This window comes from Etheostoma cragini, chromosome 15, assembly GCF_013103735.1.
Source record: "Etheostoma cragini isolate CJK2018 chromosome 15, CSU_Ecrag_1.0, whole genome shotgun sequence".
Classification (NCBI taxonomy): domain Eukaryota; kingdom Metazoa; phylum Chordata; class Actinopteri; order Perciformes; family Percidae; genus Etheostoma; species Etheostoma cragini.
The window spans coordinates 13,546,018-13,563,133 of NC_048421.1; the positions used below are offsets into that span (position 1 = coordinate 13,546,018).

The 17,116-nt window shown below is 37.6% G+C and overlaps 3 protein-coding genes across 9 annotated transcripts in view; 1 reads left to right on the top strand and 2 right to left on the bottom strand.

The window, feature by feature from the left end:
• Positions 1-1,288, bottom strand: part of mrm2 (mitochondrial rRNA methyltransferase 2) — a 3,553-nt gene extending 2,265 nt beyond the window's left edge. Inside the window, exon 1 of the mRNA XM_034895114.1 lies at positions 881-1,288. Coding sequence (XP_034751005.1) covers positions 881-1,199 — 319 coding nt within the window. The 5' untranslated portion in view covers positions 1,200-1,288. The remainder of the gene's footprint in view (positions 1-880) is intronic.
• Positions 1,289-2,090: 802 nt separating this feature from the next.
• nudt1 (nudix (nucleoside diphosphate linked moiety X)-type motif 1) lies at positions 2,091-6,121 on the top strand. 5 transcript variants are annotated; one of them, XM_034893871.1, is made up of 4 exons: positions 2,091-2,215; positions 2,395-2,555; positions 3,849-3,994; positions 5,740-6,121. In XM_034893871.1, exons 2-4 carry the CDS (start codon positions 2,404-2,406, stop codon positions 5,910-5,912), a joined length of 471 nt encoding a protein of 156 aa, XP_034749762.1. In that variant the 5' UTR covers positions 2,091-2,215; positions 2,395-2,403; the 3' UTR covers positions 5,913-6,121. The 5 variants fall into 5 exon arrangements, with proteins under 5 accessions (XP_034749762.1, XP_034749760.1, XP_034749759.1 ...); XM_034893869.1 differs by having other exon boundaries at positions 2,091-2,213; positions 2,386-2,555; XM_034893868.1 differs by having other exon boundaries at positions 2,091-2,213; positions 2,390-2,555.
• Positions 6,122-6,522: 401 nt separating this feature from the next.
• Positions 6,523-16,890, bottom strand: snx8a (sorting nexin 8a). Of its 3 annotated transcripts, none has more exons than XM_034893866.1 (14): positions 16,639-16,890; positions 16,476-16,542; positions 15,620-15,747; positions 14,716-14,845; positions 13,641-13,831; positions 13,160-13,280; positions 11,729-11,865; positions 10,921-11,001; positions 10,666-10,826; positions 10,343-10,472; positions 10,179-10,247; positions 9,542-9,691; positions 8,189-8,338; positions 6,523-7,729 (listed from the first exon to the last, which is right to left on the bottom strand). In XM_034893866.1, exons 2-14 carry the CDS (start codon positions 16,495-16,497, stop codon positions 7,649-7,651), a joined length of 1,551 nt encoding a protein of 516 aa, XP_034749757.1. In that variant the 5' UTR covers positions 16,498-16,542; positions 16,639-16,890; the 3' UTR covers positions 6,523-7,648. The 3 variants fall into 3 exon arrangements, with proteins under 3 accessions (XP_034749757.1, XP_034749756.1, XP_034749758.1); XM_034893865.1 differs by having other exon boundaries at positions 15,620-15,765; XM_034893867.1 differs by lacking the exon at positions 15,620-15,747 and having other exon boundaries at positions 16,639-16,861.
• Positions 16,891-17,116: the final 226 nt, after the last annotated feature.

Here is a 17,116-nt window from a genome sequence, read left to right on the forward strand (position 1 = left end):
ATATATATATATATATATACATACAGTCTATGGTTTAGAGGCTATTCCACCTGTAAAGTACAGTGATGCTTCATAACGCCAAAACTCAGAAAATGAGTCTCTCATGGCTGCACATAATTATGTATTGATTATTTAGTGCAGAAACTCTTTTTATTAGTCTTTTAATGATCCAAACATTTGAAAACGGTCGATCATGTATAACTTACTGCATTTCCCGTCTTTTAAACTGTGTTAGTACTGTTGTTTCTTTACTGTCCATAAACTCCAACATACAGTACGACAATAACAGCATGTATTGAGATTACAACAAGGATGGGCGGACACTGAATAAAGTCATACCAACTTTGGATGAAAAAAAAGGGAAAGGTTTCTGTATTGAGTGAAATTATGATTGTCCATATAATGTTCATGTTGTAAACCACAAGCTTCTATTTTAGTCAATGAACCTGGTTTTCTTGAAAAATCTGTCCAATATTAAGTTTCTTTGAGTAATAATTATTCCTCCACAGACGATGGCAGTCAGAAGGATATTTATAATATTTTGCTTATTAAAATCAAAACATGAATGCAAGAATTGAGACATGTATATGGATTGATTAATACATAAAAGCTCCAATAAAAGATCATGTAGAAATACGTATCTCTCAGCAAGGCCCTACTAATTTAAGGAGAGTTGGCATTTCACTGTACTTCAAACCTAAATTAACTGAGATGAACATAATACATAGAAGCACAATACAATATGATGAATTAAATCATAACCTCTCTCTGGCATAGTCTCAACAACACCTGAAGATCACAAGCTTCACACTACTGCTTTAGTTAGGTATCAAACCGTCTGTGTCCCGGTTTATTTTGTCCACACCTGTGTGGCTCTCACCTTCCTCTGCTGTCCCGGCGGAGTTGACTCTCCGGACCGCCACCTGGCTCCAGGCTCCCGGTGCAGCTCCGCAGTCCACCACACTACACCCGGGCTGTAAAAGCCTGAACTTGTCATCTATCTCCAGCAGCTTGAAGGCACTTCTGCACCGGAAGTTTTGTGCATGAGAAGCTTTGACATACGGGTCTTTGAGCTGTCGCTGCAGCCAGCGCTGCTCGGCGGGACTTTTACTCTTTAACTTCTTCATTAAACATGACGAGGAGTGGACGGATCTCCTCTGCAAGGACAAACACCACATTTTTGGACTGGGATAGAGCATGGAGTCGTATTTGTGTGAAGAGCGTACGGTGAGCTACGCCTGCTTGGACATAAGGACAAACACTGTGCATCAAACGTATATGTCCCCTTCCTGCAAAACATTGACGACGACAACAACAGTTCCCACCTGGGATTGTTATGTTTCGTTGAGCTCAGTTTCACAGGGATCACAACCTTTTTTTTTTTAACATGGAAACTGTTTTTTTTAGTATTCATCACGTCCCACCAACACTACTGTAATGAAGTAATTTCCTATAAAAGGCCCTAGACTTTGGAGAAACATACCTGAGGAAATCATGCAAGAATTTTACTTTACATTTGTTATGACTTTGATTTATCTAGATCTTTCTTAGAATATAAATCTTAAATTAAGGAACTATCTGATCAGTGTTTATCTGTTTCCTATATCCTTACAATTTCTACTCTGGAAAGCAATAAAGTTTTATCATATCTATAAATAAGATCTTATCTTATATAATCCTATCATCTCATTTCTTGAATTATCTCATTACCAGTGTGTCTATTTATTACTTGTGCTAACAAAATAGTTTTATTATCATTATTATTATTTTTAATATTATTATTATTATAACTGTTTATTAGAAAACTTCATCATGATGTTAGTGAGGATAATTATAAGAAAACAAACTTACTTTTCAATTATTTAGCATTTAACATTTGTCATAATGTATCGTCACATTATATTATATATTATATTTCAAAATATTTTGCATGCTTTTATCACATATAAATTATCAGGAGTGTAAAGTGAGTTTTAATCAATAATACATTCACGGTTCGACTGGAGAGGGCCATATTCCGTTAATATTAATCAATATACAGTCAATGGAGAGGATATGTTGGTAGTTTCTAGCCGAACATATTTCAACGTAACACACTCCACTAATCTTTCAACAAATGATGGTACTCGTGGATCCAGTCTGACGTTGATCTGACCAATCCCTGCTCCTACACATCAGCACGTCACAAAAGTCTCTAGTGCTGCACGCGGGAACGGTAAGTCTTGTTTCTATCCAACTTCTTTTTCTCTTGTCATTTTTTCGGGACTCTTTGAGGAGGTGAAGATGTAAACGCTGAGCTAACTGTACTCCTACAGTAAAGATCATCTGCTATGTTGCTTACGGCGGTGTTTACATTGTGTTTCCAGCCTAACTGACTTCCTGTATTCCTCTCAGACAGGTGACATGTTGAGCTCCAAGCTGCTGACCCTGGTGCTGGTGGTCCAGCCGGGCAGAGTGCTGCTCGGCATGAAGAAGAGAGGGTTTGGGGCTGGGAAGTGGAATGGGTTTGGGGGCAAAGTTCAACCTGGAGAAACTATTGAAGATGGTGCAAGGAGGTAAATTCATCTTGTCTTCTGGAACCATGTTGAGACCCTTCAACTAAAAGCAGTTTACAGGGTTCACAGGCCAACACCCAAACTATTTTTTGACAAATAATGAAAACATGCAATAAAAGCAGTAGAACATTCTATATTTATTCCTTCTTCAGTACAAAGTGGGGAAAAACAACTTGGTTTGTGTGATTTCTTATAGAAAAAGATCAAGTTTAATTAATAATTGATCAACTTTTCAGCTGCGTTATATTTCATTTCATATTAATTTATTGTTTCTCTAGAACAATCAAAATGTTATGGTACAGAAGATATTATTACGTATCATTATTTGTGCATTTAACATCAAACATGTATTTTAGGTGTTGCCAGTGGCGTCCAAGTGTTAAGGGGATAGAAAAAGGAGAAAATATTTTCTAATTTAAGATGTGAGTACATGTAGTTTGTCAGCTTGACAAAATAAATAGATGCTGAGTCTGGATGATGGGTGTGGATCATCAGTCAGCAGGAAGTTTGTTCCAAAGCTAAAGGAAGGAAGCCCTTAAGGTAACCAGGCCCCGTCTCAAACTGTTTTCTCTAGAAGAGGAAAAAAGGACCTGCTTTGTGTAAAGAACATTGGAAAGCTAAATAAATCAATATTATCTCAAGGCTATGTTAGTTTCTCTTTTGAACAAAAGCACTCAGGAAATCCAGTCAGTATTGGAGAAAGAAAGAAATTGACTAATCCTAGTTCTTTGTGTCATAATAATTTCTGTTGTGATGGCTGTGTTGGCTATTGACTTGATTAAACAACCAAAGAAAATGTCCTAAATCAAGTGTTGGGACTCAATACATTCATACAGAATCTACTGGTGTAGCCTACATGTACTTTCTGAGTTGTATGTGCTCTTCAGCTAAAAGAGTATACAGAAAGTTGGTGGTCAACTTTGAGGGAAGTAGTGTTTGGGGACAGACATCACTGAGCGTTGAGCAACATCTGCAAATAATTGTTCTTGAATGCACCCTTGCAGATTTCCTGAAGTAAATCTGCATTTTTACTTATTTTGTTTTGACATTCATACGGAAAAAATAAAAAATGCGGAAGAATCTTGTAAACTCAAGGATCCACATCTCAATGTCTTCTCAATGTCTTTATCAGTAGAAAAACTCTTTTGGTTTGCACGGGAATAGCTCCTGTGTCTGGGAAACACCGATATCATCACTTAACTTGCTTTTAGTGTCTGTGTGAAGTGTACTGTGTTTATTTAAAAAAAAAATACCTTATCAAATATTAATTGGATTTGTTTTGTTTTTTCAAAGAGAACTGCTAGAAGAAAGTGGCCTAACAGTGGATGTTCTCGAGAAGGTCGGAAACATCAAATTTGAATTTGTTGGAGATACGCAGCTGCTAGACGTCCATGTTTTCAGAGCCGACACCTATAACGGAGAACCAACAGAGTCAGAAGGTACAGTAGGATTTCCACTGCATCACACGGAACTGTGAAGAAAAGAAACTGGCTAGTGGTAAAGGATAATTCCTGCATAATTATTTCAGGGTTTTATGTTCATAGGAAAATTGGAATCACAGTGGAATAACAGCTAGAGTCCCAAAAATGTAAAAAAGTAGTCATAAAGATTTTAAATATTAAGCTAAAAACATCTTAAATGTTTTTAAACAGTTACTTAGAATTTTTTTTTTTAAAGTGCCACTTGTTACCATGATTACAAAAATCATGCACTTTGAAGTTAAAGAAGAGCTCCACATTTTTGTTGTACAAGTCCAAGAAACTGAAATGTAAAAAAAAAAAGAAAATTCTCTTTTCACTTTTAGTTTCCCATAATCTTGATTTACAGTGGGGCTCGAAAGTTTAGGTACCCCAGTTAAAAAAATTGTATTACTGTGCATAAAGAAGCCAAGAAAATAAGAAAAAATCTCAAAGGCATCAAATGACAGATAAGACATTCGTATAATATGTCACAAAAAAATGTTATTTTATTTCCATCATTTACACTTTCAAAATAACAGAATTTTTCCATCTTTTCTTGGCTTCTTTATGCACATTAATATAAATCTTTACCTGGGGTGCCCAAACTTTTCGAGCCTCACTGTACATCAGTGCCAGTCCAGGCTTCATGGTAATTAGTTAGTATAGTTTAGATCTAAATATGAGGCCTTCTGAGAATCAAAACAGTTGATTGAAACAATTCTAGGAACTTTTTTTACAGACATGACTCTAAGCAGGAAGAGCAGATTTGCTAAGGGGAATAATCTATAAGTGTGCTCTCAGTGGTGAAGTTTAAAAGACTGTAAAAACACAACAAAGGAAATGGTAGGCCTTCAACAAAAGGAATGCAGGGAGCCACGGTGATCTTTATTTCCTGAGAGTTAAGTCAAGGCCAACTGGGGGAAGTTTAGAGACAAACAGCAAAGCGCAGCACTCCACCAAAGAGTCTGCAGGTCAAGAGAAGTCAAACAGCCAAGGGGTGAGGAGATAAATGGAGGAAAAAGCTTAAATGAAATGTGCTGAAGTTAGTGAAAAGAGAGAATGTGAAGCTGGGAACACTGATTTGACAAGATAGAAGGCAGCAGCTGAAATGTTGGGACTAGTATGACTTTAAAGTGCAATGTTTCAGAAGCAGGCTAATCATGTGGTTATGTTTAAAAAAAAAACAGAAATCACATTTTCTAACCACCACAGGACTCCACAGGACTGGATAGCATAAGTAGGAAACAAGTTTTGTGACACAATGTAGTTACAGAAGAAACCAAGTCTTTAGTTAGGAACTGAATGCTAAAGTTCTCTTTTGTTTTTTAAAAAGAGACAAAATGTACCCCTAAAATTATGTATTTTATAAATTTCCATCATTTGAAATCTTGTGGTTTGTTTATTCCCTTCTAAAGAAAATACTTTATGTATATATACTAAGTTCACACGCTTAAGGGTAGGTTCAAATTTTGTTTTAAGTATGTTTTAACACAATACTATCGCTATAATAGTTTATTCTCTCCATACTGGCTATGAATAAATCCTTTTTTAGCACAACTCCAATGTAAGAGATGGACCAAAATCCACAGTCATCATTGTGTGCAACACTTTCAACTTCAGCAAAAGTAAAAATTAGCCTTCCACTATAACAGATCAAGCTAGAGGATACAAATATTTAGTATTTCATATTTAGGAGGTCTGTTAATTATTTGCTTGTTGTCTAGAAATGCGGCCCCAGTGGTTCGAATGTGACCAAATTCCTTTCAGTCAAATGTGGGCCGATGACATCCTGTGGTTCCCCCTAATGCTCCAGGAGAAGAAATTTGTCGGCTACTTTAAGTTCCTCGGTCACGATGTGATCCTCAGCCACAAACTGGAAGAGGTTGAGGAACTGTGAGACGACCTGCGTTTCTGAGGTCATTTATGGCCGCGACAAAAAAAAAAAAAGCATCAGCCTTCCAAAGTTGTTCTTCAAATGCTGAAGATATCCCAGGGTTCAGTGTTGGTGGTTCAGTTTACCTTGTGGGAGGAAACGAACCAACTCTGAGGACTAAATCCCAGTTAACTGTACATGGAGAATGTTTACATGTAAAATTACATATTGAGCTTTGTCTGTTACACACTATATAATAAATACAAATAATCAGCAATATACAGAAATAAGTATGCATCATGTTATTTTATTTGTCAGGATAACTTGATTCAACACAATTCAGCAAGGATTTCTTTAATAAAGTATTTACAGTATCTACAGTAATAATTTTATTGGATTTCAAGTTACTTTCTGATACATTTGTATTGCCAAAACAAATGTGTTTCATACTGTATGCATAGTATTTCAGTGGCTTCCTTAAATACAAGTTGAACTATGTGCCCACATGATTTTCATGTTGGTGTCATTCATTTCAACAGTCAGTTTGGGGTATTTGAGATGAAAGTCAGTTTATGAGGTAACGTGAGCCCATTCATGGCAGTGTCCCTTTGATATTCTGTATGTAGTTATATTGAATAGATAATGTTATGAAAAATTATACATGTACAGACAAATGTGCATGGATGTTTTCATACTAAATATCTAAAAAGTAGAAAGTCTAACAGCGCAAAGGAAAGGAAAATGAATAATATCCCAATCTTTTTTGCCCTGATACATTATAAACAAATTTAAATTGGGATTTCTCTAACAGTGAAAAATAGCTTCCCACTATTAGGTGATATGGGCAAAAAAATCTTCCAGTTGAAGTTAGGGAAATAAAAGTGGTGATTATAAATTATTTCATTTGAATTGCGTCATAACTTTTGCATGATTTATTGCACCGCTGTGTGAATTTATATTATTTCTCTTTGGTAGTAAATCAATAGCTTATAGTGTTATTGACATTAAGCCACTTGTGCTAAAAGTTGTCATTTTAAATCAATAAACCTCATCTCTGCCCTTTTTAGTAATGGCCACTTTGAGCGTAGACCTTTCGGAATAGCTCAATTTGGAGTTAATTTAAGCAGAGAGATCAAATATGTTGCTACACGTGCAAGTAAACACAGCAAAAGTAGGAGAAAAAAACACAATTGTCCATACAAAATATAAAGTACGCAGCTATACAGTACATCCTTATTAAACTCAATTGGTATCAAAAACACAATGGTCTAAAGTTATTTAGTAAGTAAATTCTTCATGACTGGAGATTTAAAATAATGCCATCTTTAATAAAGTAAAATTCACTGTCCCTCCCAACTTTTTCTCAATTATTGTAGTGTGTAAAGAGGTGCTTTAGGTAATGAACTGCAATTAATGAATACACTGTCATCCCTCACGTCGGATATCCTGGTCCTTTGAAAAAAATATATAACATTTAGATTTACTTCCTACGTTATTCCCTCATCAAGCAGAGCATAAAATGACATGTGTATGAGTCCACTGTCTTTTCCAGTTATAAGGCCGATGATCAAATCCCCAAATAAGCTGAGAAGTTGAGAATTCATTTTTACTGAAAGGAAAATAGGTATTACTTATGCTTATTGAATGGAATGTATATTGTGTAATAGAAGACTTTTCTTTAGCTCACAGACCAAGTTATTTTCCAGTTTGTGATCTTCATCAGCGGCAGTGTTCTCTCCTGCACCTCGTGTCTTTAGCTTTCAGATGAAGGGTTTCAATCCATTATTACCACCAAAGAGACATCCGAGCTTCGGCTGGAGTTCATTCCACACCGCTCCCATCTGGAAAAGAAGCAAAAAGGTCACTTCTCTTAAACTACAGTACATTTCAATGAAGCTCATGAAACAAAAACAAAAATAAACTGCATGAAAATATTGCTAGGCAGTTTGCAGGTTATCATTTTCAGGAAACATTTATGAAGTTAGCTTCAATAACTTAAAATCCACAACAAAACTTTTTCAAATTTTGGCCATATTGGAATTTGGGTGTAATAGATTAGGTTTAGACAGAGACATCTAACCAAAGAAATACATACTGTGTGCTGTATTTGATTTCAAAACGGACAAAAAGGGGATTTGGGAGATTCACTTTCTTGTGTGAAATGTAAGCCAGTTCCAAATCCCACATGAGGAAAAGTATCCTTCCAGTGAAACCATCCAGCGTTATTACTTCTTTTGTTGGACTTTAAAAGCCAATTTAAAGGGTTGGTAGAAATATGATTTCCAGACAAGCAGTCTCACCTCTCTGTGTCCTTGGACCTGGGAGTTAACGAAAGCCCCCAGAATGTGGGATGTGATTGGAAGGTAGATAAAGATAAGCTGCGTCTCTTGATGAAGACAGAACAGGGAGAAGTAGTTGCGCAGCTCCATGGTCTGTATGGCGTTTTCTTGCTATGTACAGAATTTGAAAAAAGCAAATTATATGAAATCATGACAATAACCAGTAAGAAAAGAGAAAAAAATGAGAAAAGTTGTCTCCTCCAATTATATAGTATTATAAAGCTCTGCTCAAACAAGGAGATGGCCTTAAAAGGTCCAATGGCATGATTTCACTTCACATAAAATTTCACTTTATGAGGGTAACATTGATATGCATTCCCCCAGCCTGCCTATAGTCCCCCAGGGGCTAGAAATGGCAATGGGTGTAAACAGAGCCCTGGGTATCCTGCTCTGGTTTTGAGAAAATTAAAGCTCAGATGGGCCAATCTGGAATCCCAGATGGGCCAGATTCCCCCCAGAAGTTTGCATCATGCAAAGGAGGGAAACTGTCACAGTTAAAATTACAAGCATTAACCTTAGCATTTGACTCAAATATAACTAGTATCGGTTATCTGTGCCATGCTATTGGTTATGTTGGTCTGTCAGTCAGTCGGTCAGTTGAGTCTCAACTCAATCCCAGTTAATAACAGGGTGGGTCACCTGACAGAACAGTCATCTGAGCTCAAAATTAAATTCATGACCACATGTGCCAAGCACAGACAAAGCACACCAACTAAAAAAGGAACTACAGTCACAAGATGAAACCCAACAGGGAAACAACAGTAACCTCTAGTTTGACCAATGCTGTTACTTGGTTTTGAACCTAATGTAACTCAGCTTTGTGACTATGTTTGAAGAGTAATTTAGTTCATTCAGAACTTTTATTCATGAAGTTATATTATTATATCTGCCCCCTTACACTAAATATCTCAATCAGATTGCAATGTTTTTTTCTTATCGATTCAATTTCTCTAAACTGAAAAAAAGAAATTTTAAATATCAATATTTATTGTACAGATATATATACATATAAAGTAGACTGTTTTGATACAAACTGTGTATAAAAATACTTCAGATATCTCACATCACTTACTCATACCCAATGGATGTCGTTGAACCATTTATTGTATGCACGAATGAGGAGATTGAGTAGAACGCTGAATTTGGTAGTTGGCCACAAGATATGTCTATCTTGACTTTGTTAAAGAGGAATGTATTAGCCAAGAAAATGCTCGAGCCAATTTGGCATTTTATTTAAGTAGTAAATTAACAGTTGTTATCAATCAGAACACATCCTCAAACTGTGGAAAGAGAGAAACCAAAAGGGATGACCACCTGAACAATTCGTGATTCCAGCTGCTCCACAGATGCCTGCTCTTTGGTCTGCACTGTGGCGCTCATCATCTGCCTCTTCATCATACCGTACTTGTGCAGAGCTCTCTGGTGCTCGTGGAGAACGCCTTTCTCATGGCGCTCACAGAGATCCTAGGGAACAAACAGTCACATAAAGCTCTTTCTATTTGCCTCAAAAGTTCATGGTAATATAAAAAATAACAGTAATACACAACATCCAAGGATGGTAGGAGAATTGTTTGTACAAATTATGAAATGACCATACATATTACACATTTCCCACCAGTCCCCTTGTTTAATCTCTGCCAAACACCCACCACTAAGAACTGTTTCCATGTGAGAGACTGGATGGGTCTGGAAAAATAGGGTGCATTTTTTTTTAAATTCATCATTACATAATACCCTTAATTTAGTTATTAAATGAACCAGGATTTACTGTAATTATCCTCATTCCTATTGAAGTTATTGTCTTGAAAAAACATTTTGCGGTGCATCATAAAGTGAGTATCAAAACATTGTGATGTGAAATGTACAAACAAAATCACCTGTCCCTGGAGTGGGACTCAAGTCAGGCTAAAGGAGCACAGTAAAAAAAAAAAAAAAAGTGAAACTGACTTACTCTGTACGATTGCAGCAAATCCAGGAAAATATTCAGTTTTTCCACAACATCATCCTCCTCCCGTCTGCCCTGAGGACATAAGCAAAACAACATCTTTTACTCAGTGCCAGTTTTGGACAAGCACAGCAGAGCAGTTGGTGGGGATGAAGGACTCAAGGCTGTACCTGCTGAGCCGCTTTGTCAGATAGCACAGCAAACTCCACAGATAGACTCTTCAGAGACTGACGCAGGGTCCCCCAGGTGCTTTGTGAAGAGGCCAAGGAGGGAAGAGACGAAGCATCCGAGCCCAGCGTACTGTCGAAAACAGCACTATTACTGAGCCAGATTGTAACATAGTGGCATCTTAGCTGCCAAACTCATTTCAAACTAACAACCATGAAGAGACACAACAACGCAGAGGATTTAGAATCTCATTAACATTTGTTTGCTCAGTCCAAAACCTCTGATACTGGAGAAAGACTTTAACTGGATACCCATAATGAAATACCTGAGCTCTCTGCCAAACATGAGGAGATCAGCTGCATTCTCCTTAGAGCGCTCCGCCATTTTCTCAGCCCTGTCCCGCAGCTTCTGGAAGCTGTTGTGAATATTTCTAATCAGCTCTCTGCTTGTCGAGAACTGAGCCTGAATGTCAGCGGGGAGATGTTCCTATGAAACAGATCCAACCATTTTAAATGCAGGTGATTGTTTGGGAGGGAAAGTGTGTTCATTTTCCATTGAACATGTGTGACAAGTGACAAACCTTCGCCTGGGTTGCGATTCTGTTGGTCATGAACTCATCACCCATTTTCTTGTAAGTGTCACGAAGCTTAGTCTGTACATCCTGTTTGGGAAGACGGGTGGGTGGTGTTTGAGTGGAAAAAAGACACTTAGTAACAGGATGCATCTCACTGTCAGTCATCATGATGATAATGCTTATTGTGCAACAGCTGGTGCCACAGCACTAGGCAGCGAGTTGCAAAGATACAACATGATCAAGGCTGGATGATTGTAATGCTCTTCATGTTGTTCTAAATTTAAACCTCCATCTCGCGGCCTTCAACTTGTACAAAATGTTCTCTACACCCTTCATTGGCTCCCTGTGTGTTTGTGAATCAATTTTAAGATTTTAAGTTTTTTTTTTAAGGCCTTATATGGGCCTTTATAGCCTGGCCCTGGAGTATTTTTCCAAGATTTGAACCCTTTGTGAGCACAACAGGTCATTGCAGTCTTCAAATCAACTGGTTTTTCCAAGTCCCAAGGTCAAGGTATAAACTGTGGGGGGTTGCTGCCCCAAGACTCTGGAACAAGCTACCCCCTGATAGCTGCACTAATAAAGATGTAACTGTCTTTATATTCCAACTTAAAACATATCTATGGCTTTTGATTCATAGAGGGGTGGACATTTCCCTCTACTCCCTGTGTTTCTCTGTAACCTTTTCGGATTTGACCGTTTTCTATGTTTTTATTGTATGTTATGTTGTTTTATTCCTTGATGTAAAGCACTTGGGATACCTTCTGGTTGCTGTAAAGTGCTATATAAATAAATGTTGATTGATGGATGTACATACGGAGCCACTGAAGGTGAGGAAGGTCTTGACCAGCTCGTCCTCTGAGAAGAATGGATGCCGTGCCACCAAGTTGATGAATCTGCCAAGAGCACGCCTCCTTCCTTCAATGAACTCCCGCTCAGAGACGGAGGTCAAGACTGTGGACAGATACGAGAGAGAGAGAGAACACCTTCAGCACTTTGAACAGGTGTGTTAATGTTGAGAGAGTTATGGCTATAAACCATAATAGGGGTAGACTGTTAAAATAAACTAGTGTACCAACCACTTTTATGGTTATTTATATAATGTAAAATCCCTTTTAATTAAATACAAACACCAAAGGAGATCTCCACCGATGTTGTCTTTTACAGGTGTTGGGGAGTTTAGCTGCATGTGAAAGAAACATAGCGTAACGCCTATTGTGGCTGCAGAGGGAGCTGTGCAAAATGTGAGTCAAAGTCAGTTGGCACTAAAGTCTACAAATTTAAAGTAAAAACAATCTGTTGGTGTAGAGTTAGGAAAAAGTGACTTTTTAAGCCTGCTCCTCCTCTCTGCCTGAGGCTAGCGGCCCGCGGCTACACTAGCGCTACTAGCGCACAACACATCAACCTCCCACTGAGCTGTCGGTGGTCAAGTTGCATTGCGGGTAATGAAGGCCCCAGGTACTGACACTGGGAAAGACTGCATGGAATTTTAAAAAAGCTATCTCTTATTCTTTCTGCTGCATCTATTACTTTTTTTAAACCATCATGAGTCCCACAGTGTCATAGAGGTGCAATGCCGTCATCGGGTTTACTTATCCTAAAAATTCCACTGCACTAATTACTGATTAAAAAATGAGTAATTATGTACCTATACAGACATTGAGGCTAGATCTTCAGCTACACATGTCAGTAGGATGTGAGGAAAAACAAAAAAAAGGAGTACATTCGGTGGGATGGTGGGATGGTGGATTAACATGTGTGGCACCGTTATGACATTCTGTACTTTGAAACAAAAAGATTTGAGACATTGTTTGTCTACTTTGACACGTAGACAAAAGTGTTGTGCAATCAACTGTGTGTATATATATATATATATATATAAAAATTATCATTCCAAAAGGTACACTAAAACAGAAATGCTAATTTTACACATCACTAGTTTCCTTGTTTTTTTCCCCAGGCAATACCTTATATGAATGGCAATGACTGTGTGAAACAACAGAGCCTGCAGGAACAGTTTGTATTAAAATGTAACACTTATTCTTTACTAAAAATGAGAAAAAAAAATGCTCAGCTTGGATATTTACAACTAACCTTTCATTGAAGCATGTACACCCAAAAATCCAAACAATGCTCTTAAAACAATTATGGGTTCAGAAAGAAAATGAAAAAAAAATTGAGGAAATACAGAAACAAGGAATGACAGTGGTGACTGTGTAGATGTCAGAGTTCAGACAGAGTAACATACCTCCTTTTAACATTCTTTTAGGTGGCAGCGCCGGCACCACTCTGTAGGCAAATCTCTGAAGCAAAACCTCATGGAAGACATCAAAATCACTATAGCGCCGGTAAACGGATATTTTATAACGCTAAAAAACATGAAGCAAAGAAAGAAAATCATCACAAAATGAACAAGAGCATGCATCATTAAGTCTTCTGATGGAAACTGAGTTACATGAAGGTAATAACGGAAGGCAAATGTGTACTTTTTGTCATGTAGGCTGCAAACGATTACTCCAAGAAAAGAAAAAAAAAGACTAACTATTGTTATAGGAGCCTCAGAGTAAAATATGCAAATCACACTTGAGAAGTTAAGTGTGAAAAGAAATTATTCAAAGTAAGGGTAAGACACAAATGAAGAATACTGCCATACATTTTCGGCTTTTCTTGTTGTTAAGGTTATTCTGGCACAATCATTTACACGCAATGGGATTTATGGGATCCCTTGCCTGGCTGGTGACCTGGTACTCCACATGTTTGAGGAACAAGCCTTTCTTCTCAGGTATGAGCTCCACCTGGACCGTGTCTCTGACCAGCAGTCTATCCAGCGTCTGGGACATCGTCAGAACGTCCTCCTGAGCCGGCTGCATCCTCAACGCGTTAAGGTCCTTCAGCTCTCCGAGCTGAGGTTTTGGCAACTCTATCAAGCACACAACAAGCACCAAATTCTAATTGATTAAATCAATAAATCTAGAATGAAAAGAATGTCTCAACTGTGAGGAATGCTGGTGTTCAAACCACTTTTCTCTTGTAAACAAATTACTCCCTCTATTTGTCTTTAGCTACCACAGTATTGTGCATGCTGTCTGTTATTCAACGATTTCTGTACATTCCAATAAGGTCATGATTAAACGTGTTGTACTGTGACAATTGCAGAAAACTTGTTCTTGAGCAGACGTGGAAGTGGCATGCAGCAAGCTGCGTTACCGGCCACACCTGAAATAACAGAGAGAGCTTTAAATAATCACAGAAGGACGGGAATGAATCTAACTCAAACCAGCATAATGGCTACCTCTATGAAAACCATGAGTTCCCCCCTATCATCTTGCCACTCTGGGACTAGTGAAGGTATGCAACACTTAAACATAGCAAAGGCTTCTTTACCAAAATAAATGAAACATATAGCTGAATAATAGATAGCTGAATTAAAATTTAAAAAATAGGCGTTTTTTGTTGTAAAAAAAACTATATACTAAGTATGGTATGAAAACGTTTATTTTTGCACAAATGCATTGGGCCCATAAAACACACACACACACACACACACACACACACACACCTTCTGTTACTTTATAAGTATTATGATGTTATGCAGAAAATCTTATTAAATAGCTGGGTGTATCCCAATGGTAAACTGTTTAAACCTTGAGTCTGTGTGAGATAATAAAAGAGTGACATTTGCCCTGTTCAGATGAAATAACTTGACAGTGGGGGGGAAAGCTGAGTTTGCTCTCAGACATACAGAGGAATCATCAAGCTACTCATTAAACAAAGCTTAACTGCTCTGTCTTCACTGTAACCTACCTTGTATGCAGTTCTCCAAGAGTTTGGGGCTAGGTTGCTTTCCTTGCTGAGCAAGAGCAATCAAAGCGAGGGCTTTATAGAGGGACAACTTGCTCAGGAATCCATCTGCGTAGTCAACATGCTCAGCAATCTGAAAAAGGACAAAGACAATATGATATAGGTCACCGTTTTTCAGTCCAAGATCCAAATTCAACTGTGGTTTTGCATTCCTCTGTGCAAAAAGTGCTCACTAGACACAAAGGCAATGATATGCTGAATGGTCAGGAAAAGGAAAAATTCCACTTAACCATGACAAACACTCCACATTTAGAGCAATTTCATAACACTGGTGTGTGTTGTAGCAATATCTTATATTCCATCTTTACAGGAACCAAATCTGACAGGTTGTGAATTATGTAAAGGCCACTTCTTTAACAGTCTGCTAGTCTGCACAAAGCTGGCACAAACTTCCTATTGATAAGACATTATACTTATATCTACAGTATCTGCATTGCCTGCACAAAACACAAAGTTTTACCAGAATCAAATAAATATTTGCACAAGGATATCATGTACAGAAGTTTTTAACTTAGCAATGCATTACTCTCATTAGAACATTGGTCTTAGACATTTTAAATTGACCAATCACTAATTATTTCATAGTCCAGTCCTTTGTCACCATAAGACCTCAAGTCTATGAGAGCAATCAAAGTTAATCTAAAAAGTACTTGGATTGGACATATTTGACCAAGTTATAGCAAGCTGGATCAGGCACATGCCAGGTAAAAAGACATGATGCGGAATGTGATCATTGTTAAATGTCATTTATTGTTGTTTATGTGGGATAATGCCTTTGGAAAATTACAAACAGCAAATGTGTATACAGTGCTGCAGCCTCTTGATTATTTAAGTGTGAACCCCTCACCTGGCCTAAAACCGTCTTGGAGAGATCGGTCCTTTGGAGCAACCGCTGTAAAACTTCAACCTGCACTCTCTCATCTGTTTTACAGCGGATGGCCTCATATACTTCCCTGTAATAGGCAGGAACTGAGCCTAAAAGGGGAACAACACCTACATAGCATCACAGCCACTCAAGTGTAATATTTGATCATACCCCTTATCAAAAATCATTTAATAGATGATTTACTTTACATCAGTGGTACTCAATAGTTATTGTGATCTTACCACCTTTTATTGAAATCATTTTATTTCCCACCATATGACTTTATATGGCATCAACACAGTTCATAGTTTTGCTCCCATTATATCCAGGTATTTAAAAACAGATAGTCTCAATCTTATCGTAGCTTCACAGTAGTGAGAAGGAGATACGAAGGTATTAAAAAGCTGAGTAGGCCTACTAATATACTTTAAAAGTACTGCAATGCACAGACTCACTTTCACGTGGCATTAAAAAAAACAATCAAAACGTTAAGAAACCCTTTGCATCCCTGGCATCTTTAAAAGTAATATGTTAGGCCTACTGTAGCTCACCGGGTACAAAGAAATGAAGAAAACAGCTGCCCATCAAAATAAGATCAACCACTTATGGAGGGTTTTCTAAGATGGAGCAACTTCACTGTGAGATCCTAATGTACCCAAACTTTCTCATTGGTTAGTTCACGTCGCGACTTTCCCGAACAGCAATGACCACATTTTGAAACATCTCATATTACATACTTTAACTGGCTCGACACCGCAACCACAATCTGAAAATACTGATTAGCAAATATTATGACAGCATTATGATATGAAGAGTAGACGACGTTTTCGCACTGTACCTTCATTGATCTCTCCTGCCATGGTTCAGACTGTCATGTGAGCGCAAGAGCACCTCCATGTGATTTCCTGCAGAAAAAGAAAAAACAAGTCATTTATTTCTTAAAGTTGTAGTGAGCGCTGGTTAAAGTCCAAGGGTAGAGTAGAGCAATAACCGACACTTACATGCACTGGCAGCTAAAGAGTATGTCGTCATCTCTTGCAGTAATTAAATTAAACGTTTAAGTTTTGAAGGAGTAAAGAAGCGCTGGTGCTAGTGCTTATATCAAAGCAGCTTAATCTGCAGCGTAGTTAATGCAGTCTATTTCTATTTCACTAAATAATCTGGGAGAAATTATCTTATCAAGGCCTGATTATTTTCAGGTTTCACTTCCAATTCAATTTGGCTTGGATTTCCGTTCCTCATTCTTAAAACTCGAGCTAAACGCTGCCTTTAAGTACTCATCGTAAATTTCAATTTCTATATTTCTCAAGTCGTAAATTAGCTACGGCTTTTCCGATATTTAGCTAAATGCCACGATCATAAATATTTGAATAATTTAAAATCAAGTCGCACGGCTCTAGAATATAAAATGTAGCGTTTGTATCTGTTATGGTTTGTTGTGCACATAACATTTACCATTTGGGGAGACTGTGCTTTAAG

Bases quoted from the DNA above. Each gene is read 5' to 3' on its own strand.
- snx8a (XM_034893865.1), bottom strand. From the start codon at position 16,497: ATGGCAGGAGAGATCAATGAAG. The intron at 15,766-16,475 runs GTACAGTGCGAA...GATGCTATGTAG, and splicing joins GGCAGGAGAGATCAATGAAG to GTGTTGTTCCCCTTTTAGGC. The intron at 11,866-13,159 runs GTATGTTACTCT...ATCTGTCCACAG, and splicing joins TAAAAGAATGTTAAAAGGAG to TCTTGACCTCCGTCTCTGAG.
- nudt1 (XM_034893871.1), top strand. From the start codon at position 2,404: ATGTTGAGCTCCAAGCTGCTGACCCTGGTGCTGGTGGTCCAGCCGGGC. The intron at 2,556-3,848 runs GTAAATTCATCT...GTTTTTTCAAAG, and splicing joins ATTGAAGATGGTGCAAGGAG to AGAACTGCTAGAAGAAAGTG. The intron at 3,995-5,739 runs GTACAGTAGGAT...CTTGTTGTCTAG, and splicing joins AGAACCAACAGAGTCAGAAG to AAATGCGGCCCCAGTGGTTC.